This window comes from Ascaphus truei, chromosome 1, assembly GCF_040206685.1.
Source record: "Ascaphus truei isolate aAscTru1 chromosome 1, aAscTru1.hap1, whole genome shotgun sequence".
NCBI lineage: Eukaryota > Metazoa > Chordata > Amphibia > Anura > Ascaphidae > Ascaphus > Ascaphus truei.
The window spans coordinates 258,165,682-258,193,216 of NC_134483.1; the positions used below are offsets into that span (position 1 = coordinate 258,165,682).

Below are 27,535 nucleotides of genomic sequence, written 5' to 3' on the forward strand. Positions count from 1 at the left end.
TTTTAACAGATTGCTTCTATCTAGACCTCTTGCTTTTGTTATAGCTTTTTTTAAATTAACAGGATTGTATTTTCTACTTAGGAACCTATTCTCTTATATTATCGACCAATATTTTATTATCTTCCAAAGATACACAAAAGCCTCTCCAACCCCCAAGGCAGACCCATCATTGCCGGCATAGATTCTTTAACATCCAATCTATCAGCCTATATTGATATATATCTTCAAAAATATGTGCCAGAGTTAAAATCACATCTGAGAGATACTACTGACATATTAAGGATATTGGAAAATCAAGATTGGACTGATGACTGTTTTCTGGTCACTAGTGACATATCCTCCCTTTACACATCAATAGATCATATCCAGGGATTTGAAGTTATTGATAGAGTGCTTGCAAAAGACAAAGACCTATCCCAAGAACACAGCAATTTTATTTTAGATGGTATCCTTTTTATTTTGAGGAATAATTATTTTTGGTTTGAGGATACATTTTATTTGCAAAAGCGAGGAACCGCCATGGGTCCCAAATTTGCACCCAGCTACGCCAATTTATTTATGGGAATATGGGAAGATGATTATATTTGGTCCATTCCAGAACTGGGTGCAAATTTGGTCCTATGGCGGAGATTTATTGATGATATTATTTTTATTTGGAGAGGTGAAGAAACAGATCTTCTCAGATTCATTGAATACATTAACGATAATGATTCCAATCTGAAATTTACATGCAATTACAGTAAGATTTCTGTCAACTTCCTTGATCTGACTATATTTGTAGAGGAGGGGTGCTTAAAAACCAAAACCTTCTACTGTACAAGGAAGTTGACAGTAATAATTATATCTTACCTTCGAGTTGCCACCATCCAAGTTGGTTAAATAATGTGCCTTATGGCCAATTTAGAAGGGTAAGACGTAATTGCTCAGATCTTAATAGTTTTGAAACACAATCCAAAGTATTGGAGAATAGGTTCCTAAGTAGAAAATACAATCCTGGTAATTTAAAAAATGCTATAACAAAAGCAAGAGATCTAGATAGAAGCAATCTGTTAAAAATAAAAACTGAGGAAAAATCAAATACAACCAATAAAGACAAATTTAGTTTTTAATTTTTAACCAATTTTAATAAGGATTCAAATAAAATTGTGAAAATTATAAAGAAATACTGGCATATTGTCCAAAATGACACAATATTAGGTGATGTGGTTCCAGATGTACCCATGGTTATATTCAGGAAGGCAAACAATCTGAAGAATCAACTAGCCCCAAGTTCATTGCCTAAAATAAAAGAAAAAAGAGAAAATAATTGGTTACCTGTGATAAAGGTTTTTTTTGGGTGCACAGTTTGTAAGGCCTGTAAATATAGAACAACTGAAAATTTTTCTTTCACTTCACATGGGACAAAAGAGAAATATGATATTAAACACCATGTCACATGTAGAACTGACTATGCAATCTATATGATCACATGTCCTTGTGGTCTTCAATATATAGGCAAAACTTCCAGGGATGTAAGGATTAGAATCCTAGAACATGTAGGCAATATTAGAAGAGGGCTAACCACACACCTTTTGTCAGATCATTTTATCAAACATCACCAAGGCAACACCACAGGATTGACCTTTACGGTCTTAGAAAAAGTACTACCTCATTGAAGAGGAGGTGACCGTGATGTACAACTAACTAAAAGGGAAACCTACTGGATCTTCACATTGAAAACTCTAGTTCCTAGAGGACTCAATGTGGATATTGAACTAGGAGTGTTCCTGTAATGTTGATTGTGAATATAATATAATATTTTATTAATCCTGTTTTTCTTTCTTCTTTTTACATATGTTTGATTATAACCACAATCGTCGTGATTTTACTAGTACTTAATACATAAGTTAGATAGTTTTTTAGTCTTTTATATATTTATATTTTCTATATTTAAATTTTAATTTTTATATTTCATATTATGCCATATATAGATTTCCCTGTATTATTCTTGTGTTTTATTTTATCCTGTATTGTATAAATGATAACAAGACAGATGAAGTCAATTACACTGTACCAACCCACTCTGTTAAATATATGTGACACCACTTTAATTGAATGTACGTGATACCACTTGATTTGTATATATGTGATACTTTAATTGTACAATTAGGCCTTAATTAGAGGGAGGGCATTAGGGTATATAGTAGTAGAGTAAGCAGCTATTAGTCACTCCTGATGAAGTCGCAAGAGAGAGTGACGAAACGCGTAGAGTGTTCCAGTGAAACAGCCAAGAGAAGGGGAACACGAGAAATCCACTGAAACCATCTGATCCGGCAGTCCCCGGCGCACCGGAAGTGACGTAGCGGGAGCCTGGGAGTCTCTCGGCGTGCCGGAAGTGAAGGGACGAAAGCTCCGGTGTGGATCCAAGTGTCTCCAGAGAGCACGGACGTGACCGAGTACCCCGAGGAATCGCGAGTCCCAGGGATATCCGTCAACCGCTACCTATGAGTGCCCACATCGACCGTATGAAGTGTAAGCCTTGAATCATGTTTTAATATTATAATTATTATACCTCTACACTATATGGTCTCTCTCTTTTTTCTCCTTTGGAGGTTGTGATTGGTGGCTGCTGTTCACACATAGGGCGCATCCACCCCTTAAGTTGGATGACTGTCTAATTTGATTACTTAAAATGTGAGTAGTCATTTTGGATGAATTTTCACCTTTTTCACTGTTTAAACATTTTTGCACTATGATATGTTTTTCTATTTTATGACTTCGAGACGAACTCCCCTGACGCTTTGAAAAATCATCCAAGAGAAGACAAGTGAAACAGTCTTTTTTAAGGGTTGTAGTTTATTTTGAGGTTTTTTTACTTTATAAATGCACTTTAAGCACGTGTACTATCACTGATTTTATTAATTGCATTGTCACTGATTTTACTAATCACATTGTCACTTTCACAATAGTGGTTGTTATTATTACATTTTGGGTTTGTTTGGGCGCTATTGTTATTGTTTTCCTCACAATGGAATGTAGGAGGCAGAGTCACACAGTAGTCGACCGACCTCCAATTGGTAGGCCGATCTATCCTGGATGACTATGCCCCCACCCTTGTCAGACTGTCTAATAACAATGTCCCTGTTTTCCTTCAATTCACACAGTGCTTCTGTTCACCTTTAGATAGATTTTTGTTAAATCTAAGGGGCCTATGCAGAGAGCAGCGAATTTTAAAATTGGCGAATTTATTAAAAAGTAGCTTTTTTGGAGAGTTTTATTCTCCATATGCAGAAAAGTGCGAATTCTGCTATGTTTAACATGGATGCGTGTGGCGAGTTTAAATTGGCGAGATGCGCGCTTCAGAAACGTGTAAAAACAAATTCGCGCCAAAGCGGCAGCTTCTTGACAATTTTTTCTGGCGAGGCAAAAAGGAGACAATCGCGCCATTTTATTGGCGCGAACAGCCGCTAGATGCCGTTCGCGCCTCTCTGCATTAGGATATTTTTAAAACTGGCGAGATTGAGGTTCTCGCCAGCCGCGAGGCGAGTTTTACAAATAGAAAAGAAAAATTGGCGCGTTTTTCGGAACTCGACATTTTCTGCTGCTTTCTGCGCGATTTTCTCCAAAAAATGGCGAATTTCGAAATAGCGCTGCTCTCTGCATAGGCCCCTATATGGTTTACTGCACAGTGTCTCAAAATCTTTGAGTACTAGATTGTAAAAAGCATCAATATACCCTCCCTTTGATTGGTAGGGGAAGAAAAGTGACTTTGGCCTAAATGGGGAATGCATGATAATTGTCCCATCATCCAAATCAGTATCCAATGTTTGCGTTGAATGCACAGTAAAATCAAATTTGTCAAAAGCATTGCTGAAGGAACCCTGCGTCACCTCTGACTCAATCAACAGGTCAGTAAGCGCATCAAGACAGACATCCTCCTGAGTACTAGTAGCAAATGTGGATCTTGCTAGCTTCTTATTATTATTGCGACGAAACGCATCAGGGATGTACCTTACGACATTACGTCATCACGTTGTGTGCATCCTTTACGGCCGGGGAGCACATGGAGCTATTGTGAGGCTTACTCTGCTACCTTACCGATTTGGAGGATTTCAAGTGGCACCAGAGGAACTTGATTCCAGCTGATCTTGGACTCTCTACCTGTTGCGGAATGTACCAGCCTTGGTGGTGATTATAAATCACATATTGCTATATTTTAATTTGCACATTGTGAGTGTTTTTAATCCCCCCATCCATATTTCCCTATGGGGCGTGCGCTCTCTGTTTTGTTTTTCTCATAGATTCTGCTGTGGAAGTGTTTTTTCCATGTGAGAGCTGCCGTGGACCCCTGGATCCTGTACATTGTCCTGTTGTTACCTATCAGGACTCACCCTAGGGTTTGGACATTGGACTTTAATTTGCTATGTTATTTATTTTTTATGTAATTGATTATTCTAGTATGTAATATCATATTATTAATGTTTTAATATTTAGGGTAATCTGCATAATTTTTCTTAACCACATAGACCTTTGTTAATTTATTGGCACTACCTTTTTTCGTTTTCTATATATATATATATATATATATATATATATATATATATATATATATACACAGTGGTTGACAAATCACCAAAAAATCTACTCGCCACACAAAAAAAATCTACTCGCCACCTAGTACCAAACGTGTGCTGCTTGGGCCAATATTTACTCGCCCGGGTGTTAAATCCACTCGCCCGAGCCGAGCAAATGTATAGGTTTGTCGAACACTGTATATATATATATATATATATATATATATAAAATAGAAGAAAAAGAAGCGCCAACTCCTAGTGCATTACTGTGCAAACTCGATATATTTAATGCCCAAAAATCTCAATAAAAATGAACTCACTAACATAGAACAATAAAAAGCATTTTATGAGATATACTCATGCTCCAAGGACCAGGAAAACTGCTGCTTCACTGCTGTCTTTGGCTCCGTGACACCTCTGGGTCTGTATGCTGCCTTTGCTGTGCACCGCATGCAGGAACTGATGTGTTTAGCCGTCCGCAATGGTCTCTCCCCGGGTGTACACCAACCGATGATTTTTTGTTCCCACCGGGGACGGTGAATGTCGCGGACCAGCGGATGACGTCACAAAGATGGCGGAGGATGCCGGACCGGTAGAATTCCAAGCAGATCTGAAGTAAGCGTTTATGGAGGTCCACTGCACACCTTCCCTACGCGTTTCATCAGATAGACTGACTTCTTCAGGGGTTGGGCTCTGGGTGTGTGGTAGGAAGGAAATATACACCCCCACGAGTCCAATTAGGTAAATTGGTTGTTAGGCAAAATATGTGTGGGCAATCTGTATAACTACATAGTCCAATTGATTAGATATTTGAACACCTGATGATAGGTGTCCACAATAGCTTATATGCCAACACAGAATAATATAATAAAAACATAATAGCACTTATATTTATACAAAAACAATAAAATATATTAAAATATATTAAAACAAACTGACAGTTGATGTCCTGACTTGATTCAAATAACCAAAGGATGTATCTGGAGATATCAAATGCCCCAAAGAATATAATTGGAACAGAGATGATATGAATAATACTTCTCACTTAGTGAGTATGGCTTGAGGAGGGTAGATCTGATGACAAAATATAATACTAAAGAGTTAATTGAATTGATTAGACACTTGGTTGTATGAGTATAGTTAATACTAGCTGACTGTGTCTGAACTTGGCTAATAATGGATCTGATAAAATCCATGTGTGAATTGAACAATGATTCTGGATGATGTGATCTAATATTATCTAATATTACCAATGGGATTATATGGCAAGGGTAGATGAAAAATAACCCTGTATACTAATCTATTGTCCCATTCTTTTGGAATTATGTTGTTTGCGGATAATTGGGGGTTCCTCTGGTAAAGGAGATCCAAAATATATTAATGTATAGATCTCCCTATAAAACAGAAACAGCGTGGAAGAAAGCACCATGAAATTAATATTAATTGAATTCAAGGATGGTTTTAAACTCAATTAAGAGAAAAAAATGTATGTTATGAAGTTTAGACTGGACATGTATCCTAGGTCACAAGTATAACAAGCCTAGCAAGCCTGCATGGTACAGCCCATCTCTCCAACACTCCTCAGGGGAAAGGGGGGGGGAGGGGGGGCGGGGAAGGAAATGGATAGGTGAGTGAGTGTTGTGAATAGTGGTGTATGGTGAATATTAAATGTAACTGAAATGTGATATCAATAATGGGTGCAGAAATACTATGATTAAATAATATTAATTGTGTGTGTAACTATTAGTGATATTACTTCGTATACAAAAAAGCCCCATTATATATGATGACCATTTTGGAGGTGGAAATGCAACTACTTGTGAGTATTAATACTACTAATCCATGGTAGGCGATCACGAAGGGAACATGTGAAGCATGTTCAACCCAGACCTCCGTGATCACCCAGACCCCATAGGACGAGAATGACAGTGAATGGAAGGACAAGGAAAAAAGGAGGTCAAGAATCTCAATGTAGGCTGACGGAAATTAGATAACTGTGCTGACATCGATACAGTCATTTAGGCCTTCTGGACTAAGTGTACTCAATTCGTAGATCCAGTATGTCTCTCTAAGGTTAAGAAGTTTGTGCCTATCTCCACTCAGAAGTGTCGAACTGATGGCCACAATCCCCATGACTACCAAAGAAGATGGATCCTTATTGTGCTTCAATTCATAATGTCTGGACAGACTATGGGGCCTATGCAGAGAGCAGCGAATTTTCGAAATTCGCCATTTTTTGGAGATAATCGCGCAGAAAACAGCAGAAAATGGAGATTTCCGAAAAACGCGCCAATTTTTCTTTTCTATTTGTAAAACTCGCCTCGCGGCTGGCGAGAACCGCAATCTCGCCAGTTTAAAAAATATCCGTATGCAGAGAGGCGCGAACGGCATCTAGCGGCTGTTCGCGCCAATAAAATGGCGCGATTGTCTCCGTTTTGCCTCGCCAAAAAAAACTGCCGCTCGCGGCCATTGCAAAGGGAAAAAAAAAGGCGCGAATTTGTTTTAACACATTTCTGAATCGCGCATCTCGCCAATTTAAACTCGCCACACGCATCCATGTTAAACATAGCAGAATTCGCACTTTTCTGCATATGGAGATTAAAACTCTCCAAAAAAGCTACTTTTTAATAAATTCGCCAATTTTAAAATTCGCTGCTCTCTGCATAGGCCCCATAGTGTTCTCAATCCATGTATTATATTACGTCGATGTTCCAAGAATCGTATACATAGGGCCCGTTTGGTTCTACCAATGTACTGAAGCCCACAGGGGCACATTATTACATAAACAATATGGGTTGACAGACAGTTGATATGCTCTTTTATCTGGTGTATAGATCCATTTGAATGCGATGTAATGGTCTCCGTATTCTTTAAATGTTTACACGTGAGACATCTTGAGCGATTGCACAAAAAGTTCCCATTTTTAGCATTTTTACTTGATTGACTGGTCTTATGGAATTTTTTCAGTCTGCTCGGTGCCACAATAGATTTGATATTCCTTGCCTTCTGAAATACCACTGATATGTTTGGTGGCAAATTTTTCCCTATAATTGGATCACTAAGTAGAATTTCCCAGTGTTTATTTAATATATTTCTAATCTTCTGTGAGGCACAGTTGAATTGCGTAATAAACTGTGGAATGCGAGTCTGATTTTTATCCATAGTACACATCTTGTTATTTCTAGATATTATATTGGCCTTTGACTGATCTAACAGTTTTAATCTATCTAATTGACCCACTTGTTTAAAAGTCTCCATAACAGTGTATTTGTTGTAACCCTTGTCTATAAATTTTTTAGCTAGAGCATCCCCCTGAGCCAGGTAGTCAGAATCAAGAGAACAATTTCTCCTGATTCTGAGGAATTGTCCCCTGGGGATGTTCTCCAGCCATTTATGGCAGTGGTTGCTGTTGTGATGTAAATATGCATTTGCTGAAACTTTTTTGAAATATGTTTTGGTTATAATTTGATTCTCATTATTGACCATTAATTCCAGATCCAAAAAATTGATGTTAAATTTATTTGTGTCAAAAGTGAACTTTAAATCCATTTGATTGTCATTGAATGATGTTAGAATCTCATTCAATGCCTCCTGTTCACCGTCCCAAATGAATATTAGGTCGTCAATGAAACGGCCATAGAACACGAAGCTCTCCCCCAGCCTAGCATTTCCCCACACATGGGTATCCTCCCATAGGCCCATGTATAGGTTAGCATAGCTGGGGGCAAAGCGGGTGCCCATGGCCGTTCCACATGTCTGCAGATAGTAATCATTTTCAAATAAAAAATAGTTGTGTTCCAGAATGAACAGGATTGCATCCAGAATGAATTCTCTTTGTAACTTATTGATGTGATTTTCTTTTTCTAAATAGTATGCTATTGCAGCTGCCCCTTTAGTGTGATTAATGCATGTATAAAGCGAGGCCACATCGCATGTTGCCCAAATGTAGGTTGATTTCCAGGGTATCCCAGAGATGGAGTCCAAAACATGCAGCGTGTCCCTAATATGTGATCTCAACTTGACCACCATAGGTTGTAAAAAATGGTCAACATACTGGGACACACTTGACGTCATAGACTCCACCCCCGAGACAATTGGCCTCCCTGGTGGGTTTACTATATTTTTATGTATCTTTGGTATATGATAAAACACTGGTGTTCTGGGATACCGTTTGTATAAAAAGTCAAATTCTGCTTTTGTGATTATTCCCATGTGTTGTGCCTCTAGGAGAAAGCTCTTTAAATCCTTTTGATAGATATCCATTGGATCACTGTGCAGAAGTACATACAGTAGGACTTCCCATCACCCAACAGATGGTTGGCTTCTGCTATATATACACTCCTATTTTGGAGCACGATGCCTCCACCTTTGTCTGCCTACCTTATTACAATTTCACTTGCTTCTCCCAGTTCTTTTAGGGCTTTTAGTTCATTATTATGCAAATTTCTTTTTTGCAGTGAAGGCATATTTTGGCAGAGTGACTCAAAATCTTTCAATTCAAGTGTATAAAATGTATCAATGAACCCCCCCTTAGCTTGATAGGGGAAGAAGGTGGATTTTGAGACAAATGGTGAATGTATAATACTGGCCGTGGAAAATTCTGAGGGAGTGTTACCGATGTCAGTGGATGAAGATAATAATAATAGTAGTTGCATTTCCACCTCCAAAATGGTCATCATATATAATGGGGCTTTTTTGTATACGAAGTAATATCACTAATAGTTACACACACAATTAATATTATTTAATCATAGTATTTCTGCACCCACTATTGATATCACATTTCAGTTACATTTAATATTCACCATACACCACTATTCACAACACTCACTCACCTATCCTTTTCCTTCCCTGCCCCCCCTCCTCTTTCCCCTGAGGAGTGTTGGAGAGATGGGCTGTACCATGCAGGCTTGCTAGGCTTGTTATACTTGTGACCTAGGATACATGTCCAGTCTAAACTTCATAACATACATTTCTTTCTCTTAATTGAGTTTAAAACCATCCTTGAATTCAATTAATATTAATTTCATGGTGCTTTCTTCCACGCTGTTTCTGTTTTATAGGGAGATCTATACATTAATATATTTTGGATCTCCTTTACCAGAGGAACCCCCAATTATCCGCAAACAACATAATTCCAAAAGAATGGGACAATAGATTAGTATACAGGGTTATTTTTCATCTACCCTTGCCATATAATCCCATTGGTAATATTAGATAATATTAGATCACATCATCCAGAATCATTGTTCAATTCACACATGGATTTTATCAGATCCATTATTAGCCAAGTTCAGACACAGTCAGCTAGTATTAACTATACTCATACAACCAAGTGTCTAATCAATTCAATTAACTCTTTAGTATTATATTTTGTCATCAGATCTACCCTCCTCAAGCCATACTCACTAAGTGAGAAGTATTATTCATATCATCTCTGTTCCAATTATATTCTTTGGGGCATTTGATATCTCCAGATACATCCTTTGGTTATTTGAATCAAGTCAGGACATCAACTGTCAGTTTGTTTTAATATATTTTAATATATTTTATTGTTTTTGTATAAATATAAGTGCTATTATGTTTTTATTATATTATTCTGTGTTGGCATATAAGCTATTGTGGACACCTATCATCAGGTGTTCAAATATCTAATCAATTGGACTATGTAGTTATACAGATTGCCCACACATATTTTGCCTAACAACCAATTTACCTAATTGGACTCGTGGGGGTGTATATTTCCTTCCTACCACACACCCAGAGCCCAACCCCTGAAGAAGTCAGTCTATCTGATGAAAAGCGTAGGGAAGGTGTGCAGTGGACCTCCATAAACGCTTACTTCAGATCTGCTTGGAATTCTACCGGTCCGGCATCCTCCGCCATCTTTGTGACGTCATCCGCTGGTCCGCGACATTCACCGTCCCCGGTGGGAACAAAAAATCATCGGTTGGTGTACACCCGGGGAGAGACCATTGCGGACGGCTAAACACATCAGTTCCTGCATGCGGTGCACAGCAAAGGCAGCATACAGACCCAGAGGTGTCACGGAGCCAAAGACAGCAGTGAAGCAGCAGTTTTCCTGGTCCTTGGAGCATGAGTATATCTCATAAAATGCTTTTTATTGTTCTATGTTTGTGAGTTCATTTTTATTGAGATTTTTGGGCATTAAATATATCGAGTTTGCACAGTAATGCACTAGGAGTTGGCGCTTCTTTTTCTTCTATTTTTTCTATGCAGGTGGAGAGGGAGGTCGTTGCACCCTTTCAAAGAAGCTGCCTGTTTTTCCTGATAGTGCTATCTATACTCACCAATACTGGTACAATTGTTTGGACTCCATAGGACTATCTGCATTGAGCAGACAAAGGAAGGTTCACAGCACCACGCATTTAAATTTATTTTTATTATTTTTATATTTCTTTGCTTGTTAGCTATTGATTATTGTGCATTTTTTGGTATAGATTTATTTCTATTTGTTGAAGATTTTAAACTCATTACCATTGTTTTCTGGCATCTAAGACAACAGCGCAGTCCTTTATTGTATATATATATATATATATATATATATATATATATATATATATATATATATATACACACAGGCATAAAGGTGCGCCGACGAGTATTCTAAAACTTGCCTTGGAAAATCTGGGGAAATCATCAACAAGACCCAGGTACATGCTGGGTACATGCTTGTCAGGTCGAGCTCGCCACAAATGAGGCGGGACCGCGGTGCTGAGGTGGGAAAAGATATAACGCCACCCACAGCCATGAAGGCATGTCTTGAGAGTAGAATGGTCTGGGTGTCTGAGTCGGGGCAGGAGAGGTACGGATGGTAGTGGGTGCTGTTAGCCAAGTCCGGGATTAGAGAGAGAGACATAATCGTTTAATGTTTGCCGAGTTCGGGGTGCCAGAGGTTCGGAGAGTCGTATTGCCATATGCCAAGTTTGGGGTGCAGAGGTGCGGAGAGTCGTATTGCCGTATGCCAAGTTCGGGATGCCAGAGGTACTGAGAGTCGAAGAGGAAGCCGGTTCGGTACACGAGGAAGACTGCAAAACAAAACAAGACAGGACTAGGGAGGCAGAGAGTGATGAGAACAACTGGTTTTATGCTTAGCCGACGAGTTAGTGAAACCGCAGGGTATATGTAGGAGAGAGGATCCAATGGCAAGGTAGCAAATTGGGGGTGCGTGGATGGGCCAGGCTGCGGCAGGGATAGGTCCAGAAGGGCTCCCAGGGGAGGGGCTATAGAGCCAGTGGTAAGCCTGCATTTGATTGCAGCATTACCTTGGTAGATTAAGAGGTTGGGGCGCCACTGTGTGGCCGTGCCTGCGAGCGCGTGACCGGGTGCGCGCCCAGTGCCGGTAGTACAAGGAGCATGCCGGCGTGAGCGTACTTGGGAGTAGCAGTGAACGGCGTGCTGAAGGGAGGCTGGTTGCGTGGCGCAGGAGGAGCCGGCGGGGTAGCAGGTGAGTGGGGAGTGCGCCTATTGCGGCGTGACTCCCCGGTTGTTACAGTAACCCCCCCTTCAGGGGCGACCTCCGGGCGTCCATGGCACAGTTTGGAGGGATTCCTACGATGGAATGTCTGGATGAGTCATGAAGCGTGGAGGTCTCGGTGGGAAACCCATGAGCGTTCCTCTGGTCCGAACCCCCTCCAGTGGACCAGGTACTGTACTCCTCCTCTGGAGTTCCTAGAATCCAGGATAGACTTGACCTTGTACTCCTGTTGACCTTGGATCAGAAGAGGGAGTGGAGGAGAAGTGGTCTTGGAAAAACGAGGACTCTGAAATGCTGGTTTTAGCAAGTATACATGAAAGACGGGGGAATCCTCATTGAGAGTGGAAGACGCAGGCGATAAGCCACTGAATTAATCCTCCTGACCATGGGGAAGGGACTGAGGAACTTGGGTGCAAGCTTCATAGTGGGAACCTTTAGTCGAATATTCCTGGATGAAAGCCATACCCTGTCTCCTGGAGAGAATTCTGGGACCTGGCGTCGATGGCGATCTGCCTGGAGTCTCTGTCTCCGGTGGCCACTCTTAGGTTCTCATGAATCTTCCTCCATAAGTGTTTTAGCCGGGTGATACATTTATCAACTGCTGGTACCCCAGAGGATAGGGGGGAGGAGGGTAAGCGGGATGGGTGAAACCCAAAATTTACAAAAAAGGGAGATTCTTGAGTGGAGTCATTACGTAGGGAGTTGAGGGCAAACTCGGCCCAAGGTAGCAGATCCACCCAATCGTCCTGTGTATCGATTACGAAACATCGGAGGTACTGTTCCAGGTTTTGATTGGCTCTCTCCATCTGCCCATTGGTCTGTGGATGGTATCCTGAGGAGAATTGTAATGAAATACCCATTTTTAGTGAGAAGGCTCGCCAAAATTGTGAAATGAATTGGGACCCCCTGTCCGAGACGATGGTCGACGGCACTCCATGGAGACGAAAGATTTCCTGGATGAAAACATCCGCGAGCCTGGGGGAATTCGGAAGACCTCTCAAGGGAAAAGGGGAGTCTACTTGGAAAAGCAATCAATGACAACAAGGATAGTATTCATCCCTTTGGAAGTAGGAAGATCCCCGATAAAATCCATAGAAATATGGTTCCAAGGCCGATCTGTTGCCGATCTGTACTTTGTTGCGAGCATATGTGCCACACGCCTTCACAAACTCCTCCACATCTTTAGACATCCCTGGCCACCAGAAGGTTCGTTGGATGAGGTCGTTAGTTTTCCGCATCCCTGGGTATCCTACCGACTTAGAGGAATGGCACCACTCGAGGACTCTCTTGCGATGTTGCGGTGCGGTGCGGTGTAGAGCCTTCCCTCCGGGACCTTGAGCCCCATAGGAGCCTGTGATTGCTCGGATCAGATATTGTCCATGATGTCGAAGGAGTTGGCGGATACGATAAATTTGGAAGGAATTATCGTCGTCTCTAGCCACTCTTCAGACCTATCCTCTGCAAGGAACTGCCGTGACAGAGCATCTCGTTCGCAATCCAGGGGGAGCATATAAGGGAAATAAAGCAAAAACAATCTAAGTATAGACAATAAAACAATGTGAATTCAGTCTGTGGTTTTCTTGGCTCATATGTACAGCCTACTCACAAGATCTCAGTATTTTACGGGCAACAGGGAGCAGTTTATGGATGACAAGAAGAGCTCCTGGTTCAGAGAGGATGAAGACCTCCAATCACAGCAAAATGATGGTGCATGAAAAAAGAAAATATATCCATAGTACAGACCAATCATAAAAAAACTTAACTTTATAGGGCTTTATATACCAGTGACATTTCTGCAGACAGACTAATGGCCCATCGGATTAACACAGTGTGGGTCCCTGGCAGTCCCATTCAAACTGAATGGGACTGCTAGGGACCCCTGCTGTGTTCATTCGATGGGCCATTAGTCTTTCTGCAGAAATGTCACTGAAATGTTGCAGCATGTACCTGGGTCTTGTAGGTTATAGCCCCAGATTTTCCAAGGCAAGTTTTAGAATACTCGTCGGCGCACCTGTATATATATATATATATATATATATATATATATATATATATATATATATATATATATATATATATGTATATATGTATATGTGTATATATATATATATATATATATATATATATATATATATATATATATATATGTGTATATATATGTGTGTTCCATGTAAAAATGGATTTCAGGCAAAAGATAACACGTTCTCATTTGCATGTCATTTCCCGAAATCCCTTACTGCAGTGGAAGCACTGTATGGTAGGTGATAATGGTAAAAGGCAGTGTTGCAGACATGTCTAAGGCCGCGCTTATAGTCCTTGCTATGGCAACACGACAACGACGCTGACGTCACGCTGCGATCACTGAAAAATCAAATGTTATTGAATTCCAGGGATCGCGACCAAGCCGTCGCTCCGTCGCGTCGGTCCAAATATAAGCGCACGCACCGGATTCAATACATTTGTTTTGTCGCGACTTCGCTGGGACTATAAGCGCGACCTAATAAACGTGAAAGTGCTCACAAGTGATCTTTTAATTGGCTATATGCTAACGGTGGAGGTTTATTGTTGCCTTTTTCACTCACCATAACTTAAAATGTGTATGGTACACCTACCCGCCTTGAAAATTGCAAAGCCAGCACAATCAATATCATACTGATGAGACCCATAAAGGTCGAAACAGCTGTTTGTGAGTGGTTTGACTGGCTTTGCATCTAATCCCATGCTGTGCTTAAAAGCTGTGTGAACAACAGAGCATTTGCTTATAAGGGTTCCATGTAAAAAGGGATTTCAGGCAAAGGTGACACATTGTGTGCTCATTTGCATGTCATTTCCCAGAATCCCTTGCTACAGTGGAAGCACTGTATGCTAAGTGATTATGGTTAAAGGAAGACCTGTCTAAGACATGTGAATGTGCTCACACTCATTTGCATGTCATTTCCCAGAATCCCTTGCTGCAGTGGAAGTGCTGTGTGCTGGGTGATAAGGGTGAAAGGCGGGGTTGCAGACCTGCCTAAGACATGCAGATGAGCATACAGTTGTATTTACATATATATATATATATATATATATATATATATATATATTGCAGAATAAATGAGTTCTTCAGTATTAGGTGATACCTTTTTTATTGGACTAACAATTTATGTCATAGGACAAGCTTTCGAGAGTTATCCTCTCTTCTTCAGGTCAAGAAATCACCTGAAGAAGAGAGGATAACTCTCGAAAGCTTGTCCTATGACATAAATTGTTAGTCCAATAAAAAAGGTATCACCTAATAGTGAAGAACTCATTTATTCTGCACTCTCGCAACTGGACTAACACGGCTATTTTCTGCTTTATATATATATAGATATATACATATATAAAATATAAACTGAATAGACCATTCTGTGGCTAACTAAATGCTTTTATTTGTGCAAGTTTTCGAAATACACGATCTCTTCTTCCGGGGGTGTTACAATGGATAAAGGAAGAATGAGTTTTACTGAAAAAACAGGCACGACTAGACAGTGAAACCTTTCTTGCTTTATCCATTGTAACACCGCCGGAAGAAGAGATAAGTGTATCTCAAAAGCTCGCACAAATAAAAGCATTTCATTAGTCACAGAAGGGTATTGTCTATTAATTTTTGATTATTAAGCTCGGCTAATTTTTTTTTAATATATATTGTAAGTGGGAATTGTCTACCACTCATCTTTTATTCAATAAATCCTATTACTTTTGGTAATGCACCACGGGTGTACATAAATACACAGTATACCCATGCACAAAAGACAAACTAAGATGGTGGGAGAAGGCCAAAATCTGCTATTAGATCATACGCTACACCAAGTGTATTTGTTACTGATCCCCATAGATGCCAATGGCACAGGCTTGGGAGCACATATGTGAGATCTAGTGGCGCAAGGAACTTGGTCAGCAAAAGAGCAGCATTGACCAGCAAATGTGCTAGAATTCAAGGCAGTCCAGAAAGCATTAGAAACGGCCCAAAGCCGCCACATAAGTCGAGGAAACATACAAATAAGAGCCGTCTATAGCACTGTGGTAAAGTGTATAGCTAAAGAAGGAAGAACAAAGAGTGGAAGACTTATGACATTAACACCAAAAATGCTATCATGTACAGAGGCTATGTCACATAGATGACAGCCATACATATACCAAGGCTACAAAACACGACAGCAGATTTCCGCAGTAACAACACAACTACCCCTGGAAAATGGGCCTTAGACAGCAAAGTATTTCACAAAATAGTGAAGCGCTGGTGTCAACCCGAAATAGACCTGATGGCCACCTAACACAACAAAAAGGGTAGATTGTTACTGCATGTGGCAATTTTCATCCCAGTGCAATGCACAGAGATGCCCTCAGTTTCAAATGGCAGTTAAAATGGGCATATATTTGTCCTCAATCCCTCTCATTGCAAAGATATTGAGGAAGATACGACTTTGCTTAAGAAAGATAAGATAAAATATCTTTGAAACTATCATCATGGAAGATAGCGATCCTCATAGCCATTACATCAGCAAGGAGAGTGGGAGAAATACAAGCTCTATCTTGCAAAGTTCCTGGTCATTCACCAGGATAAGGCAGTTATCCGACCAGTTCACCATTTTGTGCCAAAAGTGGTATCTCGATTTCACATCAATCAAGAAATTGTAATTCCCTTATTTTGCCCCAAACTGGGTAATAAGGAAGAAGTATTGCATACTCTGGATGTGGTGAGGTTTTTGGAAACCTATATCAATCGAGTACAAGATATTAGAAAGTAGGATAGACTGTTGATCCTCCCAGGGGACCCAAGACTGGGAAAGCAGCGTTCAAGGCAAAAATCCAGATGGATTGTGTCATGCATAAGAAAACCATGTGAACACAAAAGAGAAAATCCACCTTTAAGTCAAAAGGCTCATTCAACAAGGGTCATGCCCACATCATGGACATTTAAGGCACAGACATCACCTGTACAAATCTGCAAGGTAGCCATGTCATCATTTAACACGTTTATAAAATACTATAGGCTGGACATTCAGGCTTCAGCTGACTTAAGCTTTGGCCAAAAAGTACTTCAGCTTGTAATAACAAAATAAATGTTTTGAAGCTGATATTGGTGATGTTGGTTATGTCCCTCCCTTATTTTGTTGCTTGTCCCTATGGTGCCCACTGCCATGAGGAAAAGGAAAAGAGAACATTTAGCCAGCTTCCCGTAATTTTCTTTTCCTGGAATCATGGCAGTGGGCACATAGTTACCCTCCCTATTTGTATGTCTTATATATATATCAGTTGTATTTTTCAGCTATGTGAGATTCCTAAGATTATCTGCAGGTAGTAAGAGGGGCCTTTTATTGGGCTAAGCTGCAATAATTCAATTTCTTGTTATACTCAAGCTAATGATGGACTTAACCCTACGGTGCCCACTGCTATGGTTCACGGAAAAGAAAATTACGATAAGCTGGCATCATTTTCTTTTTTCCTCTGTAAAATTGGAAATATGTGTCTTTCCTCTATTGCTCTATTGCTAAGATTCTAATGCTTGACTTCATTCTCTCCAGTCTTTAATTCTGGTTACCTTCTATTGTCAATCCTTCCTGCCTAAACCTATGATTTATCCTAAACACTTTTGCAAGAATCACTTGCCTCTCTTCTAAGTCTGTCGTGGCAGAAATCGCTCTCCTAGCTTCCCATTAAATTCTTTATTACTTACCAAATTCTTCTCTCTCTTTTAAGGCAATACACAATTCTGCCCCTCTTTACGTCGCAGTCCAATTTTCTCGCTATACAACTGCTCGCCTCTTATGATCTGTTCACGGATGTCTTCTGTCTACCCCTTTTGTATCTAAAGTCCTCACCCACTTAGAACCTCTCACTTACTACCCCCAGCTCTTGAATGCCCTTCTCAGTAATATCCAACAAGCACCTTCTGTCTCCACCGTTATGGCCTATCTTAGAATTCAAGTCTTTAATGAAGCATTTGTATAGCTCCAAAGTGTTCTCCCCTTTCATACACACTTACCAAAACATCCTGTATGCTCTCTGTAAATTCTCTTTGCTTGCCACTTAGATTGTAAGCTCTTTGGGTCAGGAGCTAATTCTCCTAATGTTTACTTTTAAGTCTGTAGAACTTATTCTAATTATGTCTCATATTATTTTGTCATGTGCATTACTGCTGTGAAGCGCTATGTACATGGATGGCAATATACAAATAAAATATAAATGCATACATGCAATATCGCACAACAGAATCAGAAAAATCTCTTCTGAGCAATTTCTCAGACATGTTTTTTCTGATATTAAGGGCTCATGGTCGACCACAAGTGTGTACAAAAAGAAAATAGTACAGTAGCTGTAACTCCAGATACATTTTTGTTACTCCTCAAAATTATTATTTTAGGCAAACTTCCCCTAATTCAATAAAAATTATCTACAGCATGCAAAAAGCCAAAACTTGAGTAAAACAGTTTTGACTTACTATTGTTGTATGATGTGTAGGTGATCATTTGAATAATAACTCTGTGTAGGATAATGGAAGAGATTCATTAATCTTTTATCCTGTGCTAACTGCCATTTACTGTAAGTCAATAGTACAAATTTAGTATGGCCCAAGTATTGGCCCAAGTTACCTTGATACATTGGTCCCTGTGTAGCACTGTGTCTGTTTTGGTGAATCATTTAAGTTAATATGATTAATATGAGATTTAATAACTACAGTTTCATACATTTATTCAAATTGGAAATGTGTGAATCAGGTAACATTTTCTGGGGGGTTTTCTTGAAAAATCGTCTCGCTGTTTTTTTGACAAACATTTGAAGGGCTATGCCCTTTATATTGTATGCTACAATTTTCACTAAATTGTGTCTACAAGTGGCACCATTCTGGTGAAATTGGCTAAAATCTGTGCAATGTAAAGTCATGCAAAAAATGTATGGAAACCCAACGTTTGTGAAGCAACTCTGAAGACATTTGCATATCTCTAATCAAAATCCATATACAGTATAATAGGGAAAAATCTACGGACCTGGAATGAAATAATATTTTAATTGTACAGGTTTCGTGCCTGGCATGTGCATGCTTGTAGACAAAGTTTGTTTATAGAAGATTATGATGTACTGTAGCACATCACCTACAGTATATTAAGCAATTGAGCATATGAAGTACATAGAATTGTGTTATATAGTGTATTATCTTATGATATATTACACCAGTACAATCAATGGCATATACTGTAGATCACAACAATTTATCTAGCCAACATCCTCAAGAAGTTATTTTGCAGTCACTCATGTCATGACTCACAAATGTAACAGTAAGGGCATACATTAGATGGGAGAAAGGCAAGTTTTATACAATTACTTTAGGTACTATTATGTTCTTAAACACTTCACTTATATGTTTTCTTTTCATTTTTGAAGTCAAATTGTTCATAGATGAAAATAACAAAACTCTACCATTTCTTCTCCCCAAAAATACATTGAAAACCTAAATCAATTCACAAATAATTTATCAATTAAGTGATATGTATACCGATTTGGTGATTTGTAATCTGTTTCAATATGCTGTTTAAATGAATGATTTTGTACTTTTCTATATGATTCTGTGGTTTGCATATTTAGTTTTGTGAAAAAGCAGCCTTTGTTTTAATTTATGGTGAGTTCAGGGTCATAGTCTGCACACATCAATGAAATAAACAGAAAAGATGCAATGCAAACAATTTAGCGGCCAAGTCAATACAAGCACAACAATCTAATCACAATAATTTGCTTAATTTAATGATTGGTCAATATTAATTAATTTAGACGGAAGAACCACAATGCATCACATGCACTTACTTTGCTACAAAATTATACAAAGACACTTAAATGAAATAGAGACGGAGAGGCTTAAGATAAAGAGAAAATAAGGAAACATTTTGGGAATAAAATATGAATTAAATAGTAGTTTGGGGTATATAAATAGAGGCTGCTTCTTGATGTGAATAAACAATTGCACAAAATAAGGAAATAAATGACTAGGTTATTGTACTAAACCAATACTTCAATAATGGGGAAGTAACAATTGTTTTCCCCATATAAATAATAATGTTGAGCTGCTGTATGTAATCTGAGAAATTGTTAAGTAACCTTGTTTCATATTAAATATATTATGTGTGTGTTTCTATATTTTTCCATAGCACCGATTATACAATGAAAGGAATTATAATGCAATGCAAGTTTACACCCACGTAAACATTGAAAGGAATTCCTTTCCCCAAAAGTATCAGTCAAAATAAATACGATAAGTAGCTGTAAAAATATTAAAATGTATACTTTCCCTTTTATGTATCAGAGAGACTGAAAAATATACAAATTTGAATATAATTTGTGTATGCAAATTTGGTCATTATCCCAGCTATGGTCACAGATATTTTCCCATGTGTTACATAGAGCAGGGGTGTGCAAAGTTTTTGGAGTGCGACCCCTGCCTGGGAACCCCAGCGGTCATGTCCCCCCTGGCTTAGATCCCGGCATCAAATGACATCGCGGATCATGTGACGTGTTGTCATGGCGATAAGTTGTCAAAGACCCGGCTGGCCACAGGTAAGGGACGTTACAGAGGTCTCACACCTCCCCGGGCATTTAAATGCCTTGGGGAAGGGTGCTAGGCCTCTGTAACTGCCGTGCCCACCCCCCCCTAGCTAATGTTGCGCCACCCCAGTTTGTGCCCCGCAGATATAGAGGATTGTTTAAGGTGTTATATAAGTCAATAGGTACTCTTCTGTCAAACTTCATCAAAGTTTAAAAAAAAAAATGTAAATTGTTTCATTTTAACTGATTCTGTCTACGTTCCTCATCATGCTTTCCCATGCGAAAAATATTTTAGATTTGAATAAATCTCATGTCATCTCTACTACTAAAATGTATTGCACAGCATGTTTAATTGTTGGTAGTGTATTGAAGATGTTTTGCTTTCCTTTTGTTCCACTTGCTCTAGTGAACATTTTGAGAAGTGGTTTAGGAGGGGCTGAGGGAATGAGATACTGTAAGTCAGTACAATATTTTATAATTAAATATATCAAAATGTGTGCCTATTTATTTTGAACAATATTTATTCATCATCCTTTTCCAGGGCTCTGTACTTTAGTTAGTAAAACAAAGATGTGGTTACAGTATATATAGTTTATAGAGTAAGTGTTGAGATAACTTTGTGGTGGGTAGGGGTGGGAACATAATGGCTGGAAAATGAGTTATGTGCATTGACAGCTTGCTTTGTTGGTGTGCATTAAGGAAGTGTGAGGGTAAGGATATCATGGGCGTTGGGGAGGGTGGGGTGAGGGAGGGGATGGGATAGGAGGTTAATGGGGTAACATGGAATGTGACGGAGAAGAGCTGAATTTTCAGTTGGATTCTGAAGATACTGTAGTTAGGGAGGGGGCAGATTAGATGTGGTGTGGGAGCTTGGTCCAGAGCAGGGGGCAAGTAAGCCAAATGATCGGAAATTGAGAGGAGGCACAGGGGGCTTGGGGGAATGAGGGTTGTGGCACTTAGGGAGCAAAGGAGATGGGAAAGGTGTAGCGAGAGATGAGTGCAGAAAGGTAAGGAGGGGGGGGCAAGAGCATGGAAATATTTATAGACCAGGGTGAGGGATTTGAAGAGGAACATTGTTCGATGGGTAGTCCGTGGAGTTGGGAGAGGGGTGTCGTGAGCAGAGCGGGGAAGATGGAGAATTGTATGGGCTGAAGAATTTTGAATTTGTTGGAGGGGTATAGAGGAGTATAGAGGAGACGGAGAACAAAGGAGTTACAGTAGTCAAGACGGGTGAAGATTAGGGTGTGGATTAGAAGTTTGGTTAGCTAGGTTAATTTGTAGGAAGTGGGAGGACATCCAGGTGGAAATGGCAGAAAGGCAGGCAGAGATATGGGTGGAAAGTTTGGTTGAGAATAGTGGGAAAGAGAAATACATTTGGATGTGGTCTGCAATAAAATGGACATTAAATCCATAGGAGGAGATGTGGTCGAAGAGCGAGGCAGTGTAGAGGGAGAAGAGGAGAGGACCAAGAACAGAGCTTGGGGCATGCCCACTTGGAGGCTAGTAGGTGGAAATAATTATTTGTTAAAGGTGACAGAGTAGGAGCAGTGGGAAAGATAGGATTTGAGCCATGAGAGGGTGGTATCAGCAATGCCAAGGTTGGTGAGGGTGGAGATGAGAGTGAGGTGATCAACCATGTTAAATGCTGAAGAGAGGTTGAGGAGGATGAGGATGTTATCCACTGGATAGGGAGAGGTTGAAGAAGGAGCAGAGATGAAGGAAGAGAAGTGGGAGGATATGAGGGAGTGTGGAATGGGGTTTGAAGGGGATGAGAGTGTTTGATGATTGAAAGGAGATCATCATCAAGGTTGGGCTGAAGAAGGGGAAGGACTGGGTAGGGGTGGGGGACAAGGGGGAAGAGGGACAGCAGTGGGGGAAGGAATGATGGATGTATATTTTTTGTAAGAAGTAGGAGCCAAGGTCCGTGGATGAGAGGGTGGCTTATGCGAGAGAGATGGGGAGGGTCATACGTAGATGGTTTAGGGTGGAGAATATTTGTCATGGATGAGGTGATAGTGAGTTGATAAGAGTGTTATAGTATATTTGTTTTGCGATTTGAGAGGAAAAGTGTATTAGTTGAGGAGGGTTGGAAAGTAGCAAGTGTGGATAAAGAACAGAAAGATTTCCATGATTTTTCAGCTGTGCGAAGGAGAAATTGAATGTTTTGAGTTGACAGGTGAGCCAGGGTTTAGCTGGATGTTTGAAGGGATGCACAGGGTGGAATGATGCGTTTGAATTCAGTGATGAGGATAATGCAGAGTTCAGTTGGAGAGAGGAAAATGATGCGAGTGAGGGAGGAGTGATGAGGTCGAGAAGGTAAGAGAGGATGGATCAATGGATTTAAGTTTTCTGCGAAGTATGGGATTGAGTGGTGTAGAGGAGGAGCAGGAATGGTGATACAAAGGATGGTGGAAAGGAGGTGGTAACCGGCAGGTGGAACAAGGGGTGTGGAGGGGGACTCAGCATGCACTGTGAGAATAAGGTTGAGTAAGTGGGTGGGTGGAGAATCAGTGAGTGATGAGGGGGATGAAGGCCGAGGTGGGGTTGTCAAGGTGAAGGTTAACATCACAGGGGGGTTGGGAGAGAGTGGGCATGAAGAGAGGAAGCAGTGGAACTCATGGAAAAATCATGGGTGAGCCAGGGGGACGATAAATTACAATTATTGTGATAGGTAGAGGGAAAGAGAGAGAGAGCAGGGCATGTAATTCAAATTAGGAAAAAGGAAGGGAGTGAGGGGAAGGAAGGGGGATTGGATCAGGTATCCAGGATGAAGAGACAAGGAGGGCAACTCCCCCTCCAGTGTTGGTGTGACATGGGGTATGATTGTGTAGATGTGAGAGCAGCATGGTGGCAGTGTTTTTGGTGGGAATCCATGGTTTGCTGATTGCAAGAAATGCAAGATTGTTTTGTAGAAAGTGATTGAGGGTGAAGGTGGTCTTATTGCAGATGGATCTGGCATTCCAGAGGGAGAAGGGGAGGTTGATGGAGGATCGGGTGGGAGTTGGGGTGATAGGGGGAAGGGAGAAGCGTTGACAAGGAGGGGTACTATGTGGTTATTCTGGTTGGCATGGCGAGTTGAGGTTGGCTTGTGGCAAGGGATGGGGATCGTGAAGACAGGGATTGAAAAGGATAGTGGCTTTGGTGGGAGGGATGGGTGGGTGGGGCACAATGTCATGGGGAAAGGTGTCGTCAGGAGGAGAAGGCTATAACGTGTTGTTTTCCTTTCTCTGTTTCCAAACCAAGTTAAGGTGCTCTTAATAGATTATACATCCTCTGTTGGTGTAATTTTAAAAATATCCTCTACGCTATTGATCAAATATGCACCATGTTGATACATATCCCCCAATGTTGGAAATATTTTATTAAAAAGAGGGAAAACTAAAAAGGAATTAAAATAAATAATGTAATATCATTTCAAAACATGATTCCAAAGATTAAAAATTACATTTTTTATACATTGAATTAGATTAAAATTAACAGTGATCACCTTGAATATAATAGTGAGAAGAAATGCACTGATGACAAGAGGAATAAAGGTGCTGATAAACCAACTCAGACGATACATTCCATTGCCGAGTCCCATCATTTTCACTGTTTCCTTAAGACGTGCTTCTTTCTCATATACTATACCTTTAACAATCATAGCCACAGAATATATCCAGGCCAAGGTCATAAAAAGTGGGAGCGAACGAGAAAGAGAGCGTATGTATCTACACAGGAGGAAGATAACAATTTTTAATTAACAATTGTTATATTACGTTATTATATTTTAAAATTGGATTAATTATCAGGCCCTGTCTTTCAAGATTATTCAACACTGATTCATACTGTGAAAATGTTCATTTTTATTAAGATTGAATGAGAAGCAGTGCTGGTACTGCAAGTTATACTGTACAAATCTGGAATTGGCAGTTAATATAGGCATACATTCAGTTCATCATAATTGTATATGAACAAATATGTATATAAGAGATGCACACCAGCTTTATGACTATTTGTTATTTCATATATTTGCAGAAAAAAACGTATTATTTATGAAACAGTCATCAGAAATAAGGCACATTCCGGTGTTGGAAGATATGTACCTTACAGCCTATTCAAGTCAATGGAAGAAACTGTAATTAATTAAAGTGTTCAGCTTGCAGATTTCAACACACACTTTTGTTTTAACTACAATTACAATGACAAAATAGACACACTGGAACTAGGTTTTACATTAGCGTTATAATAAACATGCAAGACTTAAGGTGTCATACAGTATTAATTACAGTAATTAATCATAAATACTGACAATTTTGGAAGTAAAGGTTCAATTAACTCAAGTTTCGCAAATATATTTAAAAACAAATCTTATCAATTTCAAATAGGAAAGTCAAATATGCGTAAAATTTACATGCAAACAATATACTGACAACATTTTTCATAGTTTTTTTCTTTCTTAGGATACAAGATGAAATGTATCAGAAAGTTAAAAAGCTGCAAGTCGTAGTAGCTTTGTATTATAGACTCTGCTGGCATTTCGACATACTGTAGCATGAAATAAAGAGTCTGGGAGTAGTATAATTGAGGGGAAAATTTCCACACATACAGATGTTGCAGGCTTTACTACTGATGCAGCGGCCTTTATTCGAACACTTCACGCGTCATGTACATCGGAATCCCGATTTGAAGCCGCGGGATGAATTCCAGCCTTCCCACACTAAGATGCGAGCGCGGCGAGTGCAGAAAAACGAATTTTAGTGTTCTGGCTTTTAAAAACATGAAATTAGCACAGTAGCACAGTAGCATAGTAGCACAGTAGCACAGTAGCACAGTAGCACAGTACTGTACAAATTACAATTCATCCATTTTATTGCAAACAAAGAAACAGAATCCATGAAATTCAAACAAAACATCCGCGATAAGCGCGGATGCCTGGGGCAATTAGCCGCATTCATGCTGCGTGGGGAACAGCACAGAATTCAAAATCGGCGCCGTGATGTGTTCGAATAATGGCCGCTCCATCAGTACATCCTCAGACTCGCGCCAGCAAGTGCACTACGCATTAGCCCCATCCCATTTTTGTGTACACCTAATTCAATTACAATGAAGTCTGCTCCCATTGGAGCCTTCTGTGTTTACAGCTACAATGCGCTAGTAGGGGCAATAACATCTGCTACATCTGTAACTACAAACACCATGTTCCTATATTGCATATACTTTCCTTATTCCCACTGTAGATCATCATAATACAACATTGTACATAGTTTCTGATTTACTTTACAACTGCCATACTTGAAGAAGAACCCTGTGAGGTCCTATATAACGTGCCATACTACTTATTTTTTCCTTTTTCAACAACCAAATCTGGAGTTACAGTATGTACCTTTTTAAAAACAAGATTTTTGGGCCAGTGTTGAGGCAGAGATATCTGCCATCCAGGTCAATGGTTAATTAATGATGTTCAAGGGTGTAATATTTTGCATGCTTAGTGAATCCGATCTAAGTATCTGGTTACCCAAAAGACTAAACGATTACTCGAGGAGCAGTGTACTCTAAACTAGCATTTTTTAATCAATAATGTTGTTATAACAGGTACAATATTTGATATCTCCAAGTGTTATGCATCAGTTTTCCTCTTCAAATACTCCTTCACCCACTCATATTGAAAGCCGAGATACCTGTGGGCAAAGAAAGTAAATCCCTGCACTCAGGCCGGTGTCTCATTGTGAGCGGGAGCCCTTCTCTTCTTAGTCCCTCCCCCTGCTCTCCCTGCCCCTAAGGAATTAAATTGGGGGGGGGGGGGGTTGAGATGGGGGGAGGGAAAGAGGGATATTTAACCCTGCATGATGCTGGAGGGACCTCTTCCCATGCAGCCCCTCTGACACATCAGGATTTCCACCTTCCCTCTTAGTTTGTATGTTTGGTAGATGGTTCTACTCAAAATAAAAAAAAATGGGGATTATACTAATATGTTTTTTTTTGTTCTAGGTATTGTCAAAACTGTCTGCTGGGTTTGTCTTGCCAGGATGGGTGAGTACAAGAGGTGTAAGGATAACGTAGATAATGGCACCATCATGAGGCTTGTGTAAAAATTCTGGTACCCCTTATATAACAGCAAGAGTGGAGCCAAGACAATGCTGTCAGGATTTGAACTATGGAAAAGCTGTCTGACGGGGGGGGGGGGGATATTGGGGGAGGGGGGTTGATGAGTTGGTTAATTTAAAATGATAAAATAAAGATATGGCCTTGTTGTTCCTTAAAGGGATCTGTCTGAACATCCCGGAAGTTACATCATCTGGTTCGAAGCTACCACGGCCATCCTGTTTCCTGGAAAATCCTGCCCTTACTCCCGTGACAGGAAATCAGCATCTCTTTGGCTCTCATTGCCTGCCTCTGGCCTTAAATAGTAGGCAGTTGCTACTAGTCTTTGCTTGTGCACAATACTGGTTTATAAAGCATTTGTTGATCTGGTATATTACGGGTTAATCTACTTTACCGTAATTTACCTTACATTCCTTGTCAGTCAAATTGTTCAGTTTGTAAAGGGCAATTAAGTTTGCTTTATTGGGAGGTATGTGATTTTGTTAGCAGTATAGGTTTGAACCTAGTTTGGGGAAGCCAAGCTTTGTTTGCATTGCACTAAGGCTACGTCTATACTCAGGCAGACGGAGCGGAACGGAGGGGAGGTGCACACACGCTGCAATACTCTTGGTAAAGCCTGAGCTTTTCATGGCTTTGCAGGTTATGCAGCGGGCGCGATTTGGGGGCATGGCAATGAAAATTTGGAGGCGTGTCAATGACGTTCCGGCAGGAACGTCACTTTCCTACCTCACATCCCGCTGCCATCGCGCAAAAAATCACTTCTCTGTCTTCTTGAATTTCGCGCCGTAGTGAGCTTTGTCTGATGTGCGCACTGGTGACATCTACAGGCATCCTCAAAGAGGAC

At 40.1% G+C, this 27,535-nt stretch overlaps 1 protein-coding gene across 5 annotated transcripts in view; it reads right to left on the minus strand.

Annotated features, from left to right (window-relative positions):
• LOC142496631 (phospholipid-transporting ATPase ABCA1-like) overlaps positions 1-27,535 on the minus strand; it is a 1,672,602-nt gene that overhangs the window by 885,303 nt on the left and 759,764 nt on the right. For all 5 annotated transcript variants that reach the window (XM_075603302.1, XM_075603295.1, XM_075603331.1 and 2 more), the window contains one exon: positions 24,095-24,317. In XM_075603302.1, the coding sequence (XP_075459417.1) occupies positions 24,095-24,317 (223 nt within the window). The remainder of the gene's footprint in view (positions 1-24,094; positions 24,318-27,535) is intronic.